General features: G+C 49.9%; 1 protein-coding gene across 2 annotated transcripts in view; it reads left to right on the top strand.

Moving 5' to 3' along the window:
* The window catches only part of AP3D1 (adaptor related protein complex 3 subunit delta 1), a 41,049-nt gene extending 34,921 nt beyond the window's left edge, over window positions 1-6,128 (top strand). For both annotated transcript variants that reach the window (XM_064637326.1, XM_064637327.1), the window contains 10 exons: window positions 17-79; window positions 694-795; window positions 1,527-1,676; window positions 1,801-1,848; window positions 2,179-2,368; window positions 3,379-3,467; window positions 4,400-4,485; window positions 4,849-4,970; window positions 5,640-5,719; window positions 5,842-6,128. In XM_064637326.1, the coding sequence (XP_064493396.1) occupies window positions 17-79; window positions 694-795; window positions 1,527-1,676; window positions 1,801-1,848; window positions 2,179-2,368; window positions 3,379-3,467; window positions 4,400-4,485; window positions 4,849-4,970; window positions 5,640-5,719; window positions 5,842-5,937 (1,026 nt within the window). In that variant the 3' untranslated portion in view covers window positions 5,938-6,128. The remainder of the gene's footprint in view (window positions 1-16; window positions 80-693; window positions 796-1,526; window positions 1,677-1,800; window positions 1,849-2,178; window positions 2,369-3,378; window positions 3,468-4,399; window positions 4,486-4,848; window positions 4,971-5,639; window positions 5,720-5,841) is intronic.
* The last annotated feature ends 3,039 nt before the right edge of the window (window positions 6,129-9,167 follow it).

Here is a 9,167-nt window from a genome sequence, read left to right on the forward strand (position 1 = left end):
TTCTCATGAAATTCAGGGGGAAGACTTGGATTTCTGGCTCTCCACTGCTCCAGCACCTGCTCCTGCACCCCAGGCACAGGTAACCCCTGTCCCACATCTCACCCCTCGCAGGAAGCTTCCCTTGTGCTGGTGTCTGAGCTGTGCTGTGTCATCCTGCAGCACAGAGGGGAAATCAGCTCCATCTCCTCAGCTGGTTGCTGGGGAGCAGTGAGACTGTGTGTCCCCAGTTCACAGACAGTGCAGAGGGAGGTTTCAGGCTCATTCTCCTGTGCAGATCAAGGGATAAAAATAGAAATACAGATGCAGGTACAGGCTTGGTCAACTTTAATATTGCTGGTGGGGTTTAATATTGTATAGTGGTATGGTTTTATTTCCCAGTGTGAGCTAGACAGGAGCAACATTAATAGACATGAGAGACACTGTGTAAAAGAAAATCTCATGAATTTTGATGTGAGATTGTAGAGGATGAAACAGGGAATTGAAGGGGATGGAAGAAACCTCTTGCATGGTGTCCTCAGGTGATCATATTTGCTGGGTTTCAGAGGCATAAACTGAAGTGCTTGGTCCCATGTGAGCCTAATGTCGTGTTTGAAATAACAGTTGGGGGTGAGTGTCACTGCTGGGACCTCTTTTGGTGTGAGATTGGGTTGTTTCAGCTGCACAGTGTCACAGTCCCTCTGCTCATCTCCTCAGAGCGAGCCTGCACTGGGAGCTGCTGTGGTGGCTGAACCTCAGGAGGTCAAAAAGGAAGAAAGGGAAGAGCGGGATGAGGAGGAGGAGGAGGATGAAGGAAAGGTAAGTGGTTTAAGTTAAGAGGAAATGGCCTCAAATTGCACCAGGGGAGGTTTAGATTAGATATTAGGAAACATTTCTTCATGGAAGGGGTTGTAAAGCACTGGCACAGGCTGCCAAGGGTGGAGTCACTGTCCCTGGAGTGTTCACAAAACGTGGATGTGGCACTTGGGGACATGGGTTAGTGGTGACCGTGGTGGTGGTGCTGGTTGATGGTTGGGCTTGATGATCTTAAAGGTCTTTTCCAACTTCACTGCTTCTCTGATCCTATGAAGCTGCTGTCACCCTTTAGCCACATTCTCCTGCTGTCTGAAATTCCTTAAAAAGCAGCACACAGGAATTGCCAACTCCATCTCTTCAGTGTGATGATCACCTGCAAATGTGACATCCTTGAGCAGCCCTAAACCTTGAGAGGTTTGGTTGTTCCTTGAGCCAAGGAACGGGTCACAGTTCAAGCTGAGCTTCCAAGCAGTTGGAGAGATTTGGCCTTGTGCTGCTCCCAGGCTGCTTTGGGATAAGGTATTATCATCCCAGTGGGGAGCAAGGGTTTTCTGGGACTCAGCCCTGGATTTAAGAAATGGGAGCTTTGTTTTGGGTTCTGCAGTGAAGGAAAACTTTGCTCAATCCAGAAAGTGCAGAGTGAGAGTGGCCTTGGAAGTGTGGGACAAGGGTCATGGCTAGAGATCAAGGGGGCTTTTAAGGGCTTTGTTGCAATTTCTTGTTCTTCTCAACAGAAATCCTCCAAGCATAAGAAGAAAAAGCACAAGAAAGAGAAAGAGGAGAAATCCAAGGATAAAAAGAAATCGAAAAAGAAGAGTCACCACAGCGAGGAGGAGCCCCCGGAGTCGGTGCAGAACGGAACACTAGAGGATGAGCCACTGCCAGTGAGTAGCTGTGCCCTGGCACAGGGCACCAGCAGGGCTGGACTACTGGGCAGGAGGGAGAGGGAGCCCCTTGGCAGAGAAGTTACTTACACTGGGACACTGATTTTTCTCTCTTGTTTTTCAGCCCATGTCCAGTTACCGCCTTCTTGCTGAAAATCCATTCATTAAAATGGTGAGTTTTGTTCCAGATCTCTCCTCTTTGTGTTCCCTAAGAACAGAGGGGGTACCCTGGGGATGGTGTGGTGACTTCAGATGGGCATCATGTAGCTGAGGAACTGTTTAAATCCCAGGAGGCAGAACTATAACAATTTCCATCCCTTTGGGTGTCCCACTTTAGTTTTTAAGTTGATATTTTCCCACCACATAGCTCAGCACCAGTGTGTGTTCATTACCCTCTAGCTGTGCAGATTCCCTCCTTTTGAGCCTTGTTTTATCCTGGTGCTGTGTTCTGCTCCTTGGAGTCTCTGAACCTTTCCTGTGACACTTTTCCCTTCATTTGCAGACCTATGACATCCAAGGAAACCTCCAGAACGACAGTCAAGTGACTGTGTCTGTCATCTTTGAGAACAAAAGCACTAGCTTCCTTAAGAGCATGGAACTAAATGTCCTGGACTCTCTCAACACTAAAATGCTCCGACCAGAAGGATCCTCAGTCCACGATGGGATTCCTGTGCCCTTCCAGCTCCCCCCTGGTAGGCTTTGCACGGGGTTCTTGGACTGTGGCTGGCCCTGCACTGCCCTCCTGTGGGAAGAATGGTTTGAACTTCCTGCTGTTTGCCTAAAAAACCTTGTCTCTGCCTGGCTGGCTTTGCCACAGTTCCCTGGAGAGGATAAACCTTCTCAGAGCGTGGCTGTGACACAGGTGGCTCTGTGCAGCAAGAGCAAAGCCTTAATTTAGGGCTGGGAGTCCCAAGTGTCCCAGTTCTTTCTCCAGGTGCCTGCAGGCTGGCACCCCTTGGACTACAAAACCCCAGCATTCATGAGGAGTTTGCTATGAGATTTAAAATCAAACCAAGTTAGAGGTTTATGAACCATTGGAATCCACTCTGGATTTATTCTGGAGCTGTTTGTCCTGCTGTTTCAGTGGCAGAGGCCTCATGCAGTGAAGGTTTATGTGAGGATGTGTAAGGAGGGGATCTGAGCCATTCAGGAGTGTTGAGACACAGAAATGAAGGACAGTGGCTTTGCACAGAGCACAGCAGAACAGCTGAGGTGCTGAACTTCCTTGGATTTCACTTCCTTCAGCAGAGTTCATTTGAATACTGAACCAGCTCACAGAGAGCTCTGGTGGCCTCAGGGTGCATTTTGGTCCCCCATGAAAAGCAGTGGGGTATTTAATTTGGTTTTAATTCTATTCTTGACACAGACTTATATATTAAAAGGAAAATGTAGAAACATCAGAATTCAAATTAGCTCTGAAAGCTTTCTAATTTCCAGTTACACAAATAGTTTAAATGTGTGCCACTGTGACATACTCTGCCCAGGCACTTGCTCAATAACCTCTACCAAATGCTGTTTCTGAGAGACCCAAGTGCTGTAACACTGACTCACCAGAGGAATTGTGTGTGGAACTCTCTTCCAACTACACAGAAAATTCCAAACTTGGTTCAAAAACAGTACATAAATTAGTTTATTCCAACCGTGACTTAGATCCAGGAGCCATGTTCTGACCTGACTTCTCCCTCTCCTCTCTCCACGCCAGGAATCTCTAATGAAGCCCAGTTTGTGTTTACCCTTCAGAGTATTATTATGGCTCAGAAGTTAAAAGGAACACTGTCCTTTATAGTCAAAGTAAGTGCAGCTCTCAACTGCTTCTGCTTCCTTTGGATCTGTGTCAGGGAGCTGGACCTGGGTGGGAAGTTCTGCTCTGGAGCTTTCTTTAGGCATCATTTCATCTCTGCTGCACCCCCCTGTGCTGTGAGAGGAGCATCTTGTGCAAAGGGTGTCCTCAGTGTCACTGCTGGCAGTGTGTGAGCAGGGCAGCCTGGGACAGGGGCCACACTGTCAGCTGGAGAATCCCTGCAGGGATCTGGGAAACATGGAACCAGGGGCTGTTCCTCCTCATCTCAGTTAGCCAGGCATCAGCTGGACACTGCTGCCTGCAACAAGGCTGGAGAGCAGTAATGAGGATTAATAGAGTTAATAAGGATGGAAACCAGAGCAAGAGTGAGGTTATCTGAAGGCATTGTTTGATGAGTATTGACTCGTCCAAGACTATGTGGGGCTTTGATCTTACTTCAGTACAATTAATGAAGGAGCTGCATGAGCAGCTCAGAGGAAGTGAACAGAGACAGTTGTGGCTACTCCTGAGTCAGCCATTATCTCTATTTTAAGAGTTTCTTAAAAATAGCAGGCTAGTCCTATTTTCAGTATCTAAGAATCTGGGAGATACTAATTTGTGATTTTGCTCAGAAAATAATGAGCTGTAAAACCACATCCCCAAGTGTTAGTTTAAACTCAGTCTGCTCAGTTTATTCCAGCAGAGTGCAGGCAGAACCTGCAGCCAGTTGTGCCTTACCTGTGCCAGCCCAGCTGCCCAAATCCATGAGTGGGCTGATGTTTTAGTGGGATGGTTGTTCCCAGACTGATCCTTCAGGCCCAGCTGGGGGATTTCAGAGGGAACTGAGCCCTGCAGTCCTCCTTGGTGCCTGGTAGGTGGGGGTGGTGCCTCCTCTTGCTGCCTCAGGGCTCCCATTCATCTCCTTTCCTCTGACCTGTTGCAGAATGATGAAGGTTCAACCCATGAAAAACTAGATTTCAAATTGCACTTCAGTTGTGCTTCATACTTGATCACCACGCCTTGCTATAGGTAAGTGCTGCCCCTGGGGGCTGAGCTGGGCTGCAGCTGAGCTGCTCCTGGCTCTGCCTGTCCTGGGGGCTTTGTCCCAGCTCAGTGTCCTGGGTGGTGTTTGATACCTTAGACTGTGTCCAGTGCCTTGTTCCCAGTGGCTGTGAGGAGGGAGCTCTGTGCCCTGTGTGGCAGGGGCAGCTCTGGTTGAGGTCAGGATGCTCCAGAGGAGTCTGGAGTGTGCTTCCCATATTTGCTGCAAACCCATTTTCCTAGAGCTTGGTGGTACTGAGACTTCTCCATCCTGCCATGTCTCCGTGGGACTAGTGGGGCGTGTTCCCCTTGCATTTCTGCTCAAGTGTTTCCTTCCTCCCTGTTTTGCAGTGATGCTTTTGCCAAGCTCCTGGAGTCTGGAGATCTGCACATGAGTTCTATTAAAGTAGATGGAATTAGCATTTCTTTCCAGCATCTACTGGCAAAGATCTGTTTTCATCATCATTTTTCAGGTGAGTGTTCCTGGATGCAGAACCTTCTGCAAAGCTCCACATCCTAAAATCTCTGCTGTGCTTGGCAAGCACGACACTCCATGGCCTCAGCAACCACAGGAGCAGGTGATGGCCAGATTAAATAAACTTGGGAGATGAGTTTTTTCCAGTTTTTTAATACTCAAAGCAGGCAGTGTTCTTCAGAATGGACTCTCCTTCTGTCCCTGGGGCTTTCCTGCAGCCCAGCATGTGACAGGTATCACATGTGTGATCACAGGCTGTGAGTGCTCCCTGGAGGGTGGGTTTGATCTTCAGGGCTTCAGTTCAGTGAGGGAGAGCCCCAGCCATCCAGGTTTGGATTTATTAATGAAAACACAAGGGTGGGCTGAAGCAAAACAACAGGCTGTTTCATCGTGCTCTGGTGTTTGCACTAGACATTGCCTCACTGGAAGTATTTCTGGGGAAGAAATCTGCATTCTGAGCAGTGTTTGTGCCTTAGGAGACCAATGAGTCACCTCGTTATTGTGAAATGTCCCAGCCAGAAGCCAGGAGGAGCCAGGCACATCTTAACCCCGACTTCCTCCTCCCCTCTGCACAGCTCCTGTTCCTCAGGCCAGGCAGAGCAGTGGGAGGGAAGCAAGGCTGGTGTTAAAAGTTGTCCCACTGACTGGAATTCCTGTTCCTTTGCAGTTGTGGAACGTGTTGATTCCTGTGCATCCATGTACAGCCGTTCTATCCAGGGCCATCACGTCTGCCTACTGGTAAAAAAGGTGAGAGAAGCCAAATCTGCAGCTTTCCCTCTCTTCCCCTGCCTCTTCCCTGAGCTTGGGAACAAAGTTATCCCAGCGTGGAAGAGGAGCTGATGGATTTTTTTCCTTTTTTCCTTTCCAAGGGAGAGAACTCAGTATCCATAGATGGGAAATGCAACGATTCCACCCTGCTTAGCAACTTGTTGGACGAGATGAAAGAGACATTGTCCAAGTGCTGAATCTTCCCTCTCCCATATTCCAAGGAAAGGACACAGCCTTTGTGTAAAGCTGGGCAGACCCAAGTGTTAAGTTGCTCCCTCGTACGCATGTACTACCCTGAGGCACGTGCTTTCCCTTCCCTCCACCTTCCCTTGCAGTTTAGACATTTTCAGGCTGTATGTTACCTTTTTATTTCACAACTTTTTACAAACCGTGGTGTTAACCCTTTCTAGCCCAAAGAGATCCTGGTGACATGACTGGAGGAGGGAGGGGAGGGAGGGAGGGAGGGCACTATTTATTCAGCAGCTCATGATGATCCCATGACCTTCCATCTGTGTGGGACGAGGGATGAGCAGGACTTTATCACCAGTGGCACAGTCTGTTGCTTGTGCTCATGCCAGGGAAGGTTGACTGAATCCTTAGCCATGGAATATTCAGGGCTGCTGTAGTTGATGTATATTTCTAGCAGAGGCTGGTGCTGGACCTGAAGGCCTCTTTTTTGTTTTGTTTTTTTTTATATATATATATGATTTATTATTATTATTATCTCAAGATCTATTGTGATCAGCATATAAACATCCTCCATCTCCTTGAGCTAATCCAAAGGAGCCCTGTGAGAACTGGGATGTTTGAGTTTGTCTATAGTAGTTGCCTTGAGCCTTAACCTTCTTTTAGTGACAGCTGGAAGAGTCGAGAGCGGGAGCATGAGATGGGCTGAAGTGTTGCTGTTTGGTCTCTGCTCCCGGGCCTGCCCCACACACAGAGTCTGTCAGGCCTGTCCCCTCTGAGCTGGCTCTGCTGATGTGTTTGATGAGTCCACTTCGATTTCACATTCCTGAACAGTGAAGCTGTAGCAAGAAACTGGAACTCCAAAGGGGTCTGTTCCTGTGCTTTGATCCTTCTGCTCCCCGGCCGAGGTTCACCACGGCCAGGTCAGAGAAACCCCTCGTGCTCAGCGTGCAGGTACAGCCCTGTCCTCCCTCTGGGCTCTGCAGCCAGCTGTCCCAGTGTCCCCCCAGTGTCCCCCCAGTGTCCCCCCAGTGACCCCCAGTGTCCCCCGGCGTCCCCCGGCCCTGTCCTCCCACCAGTGGGAGCAGATTTGGCAGAGCCCTCCCTGCCCCGGGGCAGGAGAGAGGGATGGGTTGGGAGCCTCCCTCCCAGACAGGATGCAGGAAGGAGGGGGGATGAGGAGCTGCTCTCCCTGCTGGGGTGCAGGAGGGAAGGGGGTTGATTGGGATCCCCTCTCCAGATGCAGGATGGGGTGAGGGTTGATTGGGATCCCCTCTCCAGATGCAGGATGGGGTGAGGGTGAGGAGCTGCAGATTTGGGTCTGCAGAAGGTTGCCTTAGAGGGAAGAAGGAGGGTCTGAAGTAAAGCCCATTCTGCACCACCGAAATCTTGTGGAGTCACCACTGGAAGGGGATGTCCCTGTCCTGCAGGGATGCTCAGCTGATGTCCTTCTCCAACATCCCTTGCTTTCCATTTATTTTTTTATCCCCCCCCCGTTTTTTCCCTCGCTGTTCCACACCCAGCAAATGGAGAACTCCTGGAATGGTTTTGTTCAAGGCACAGCTCGGGAGGGGTTTGCTCTCCAGGAGGGTGCCCAGGGCAGAGCTGGGTGGGTCTGCACATCTCCAGCACCACCACTACTCCTAAAAACCCCAAACCCCCCACAGGGAGCAGGATGAGGTGTTGATCTTATCCCTTGGGTGATGTCCTGTGCTTTACACATGTCTTGTGCTCTTCACACTCTTCCCCCAGGAGGGATTTTGGCCGAGGCTCTGCTCTGGTGCTCGGGGTTCATGGCCAGGCCCAGCTCTGGGTCTGACCGTGCTGCTGGGCCGTGGAGGGTTTGGTTTTGGTCAGCCTCCCTTGGTTAGCCAGTTGTGTATTAGAAACTGAACATATTAAAATTGTCTTAAAGGATAATGTTCCTCAATTAGTGGTTCTTTTGTTTTTGTTTTTTTTTTTTTTTAAATCCATGGATGAAAACTGTCACTTTAGCATGTAGAGTCTCTTACAGAATCCTGTGCAGTGATTCTAGAATTTTGAAACTGTATGATGTGTTACATTCACAAATTTATTTGCTATCAACATTCCTGTAAAAAAGAAAAAAAAAAGATAAAGGAAACAACATACCACAAGCTGCTGTAATGATTTTGTGTCAAGATGATCCAATAAACTTTCAAAACAAAGTTGAATTTTTTGGCTTTGTAAGTGGTCCTTTTATAAGACCCTTCCAGTTTGGATGGACCCAAAACCAGGATGTGGATTTGCCCCAGCCCTGAATGCAGGAGGGGATGGAGGTGAGTGAGGATCCCCTCTCCCTGCCTTGGGTGCAGGGTTAGCTTTAGGGTTAGGGAGCTTCCTAAAGCTCCTTGCCTTCCAAAAGGAGATGAGGAATCCCTACCACCAGCCCTTTGGAAGGCCCTGTCACTAATGGGAAATTACAGGAAAAAGTAATTCAGGCAATCTCAGTTAAAGCTGCATTAATTGTTCTGGTTTTTGGATCGTGGCAGCAGCTAAAATCCAGTATTTGGGAAAATGGGAGCTCTGCTCTTAATGAGGCCAGAAATGGGCTCCTTCTGTCTCTTCCCCTTGGCCCCAGTGACATTGGTGATATTGAGATGAGGGTCAGGGCCCTGTCCTGCCACAGCAGGAATGAGGCCTTGGCTTTGCTGGTGCTCCAGAGGTTTCCAGTCCCACCAGAACCTGGGAGAACCATCCTGGGACAGAAATTCCCTGGGGCTGAGTCAGGAGCCACCAGCTCTGCCCCAGCAGAGCCCAGGGACTTGCTGGCTGTTCCTGGCAGAGGGATCCAGGTCCTCTGCTCCAGTGTCCTGGGACAGATCCATGGTTGGGGGGCTGCAGGGAGGGGGCAGAGCAGGGACCAGGCTCTGCTCTGGGATGTTGAGCAATAGGACAAGAGGAATGGGCAGGAACTGCAGCACAGGAAATTCCACCTGGACATGGGAAGAACTTTGCTCTGCAGGTGCCCAAGCACTGGCACAGCTGCCCAGGGAAGTGGTGGAGTCTCCCTCCGTGGAGCTATTCCAGAGCCACCTGGACACAATCCTGAGTGCTCAGGGAGGGAGGCTGGGCCAGGTGAGCTCCAGTGCTCCCTTCCACCTTCAATTCCATGATCCTGTGCCCTGGGCCAGGCCGGAGCTGGCAGTGCCCCTGGCACACAGGCTCTGCCCTCGGGCATGGCATCAGCTGTGCCAGGGAGGAATCCAGGCAGGGAGGCCCC

This window comes from Pseudopipra pipra, chromosome 27, assembly GCF_036250125.1.
Source record: "Pseudopipra pipra isolate bDixPip1 chromosome 27, bDixPip1.hap1, whole genome shotgun sequence".
Taxonomy (NCBI): domain Eukaryota; kingdom Metazoa; phylum Chordata; class Aves; order Passeriformes; family Pipridae; genus Pseudopipra; species Pseudopipra pipra.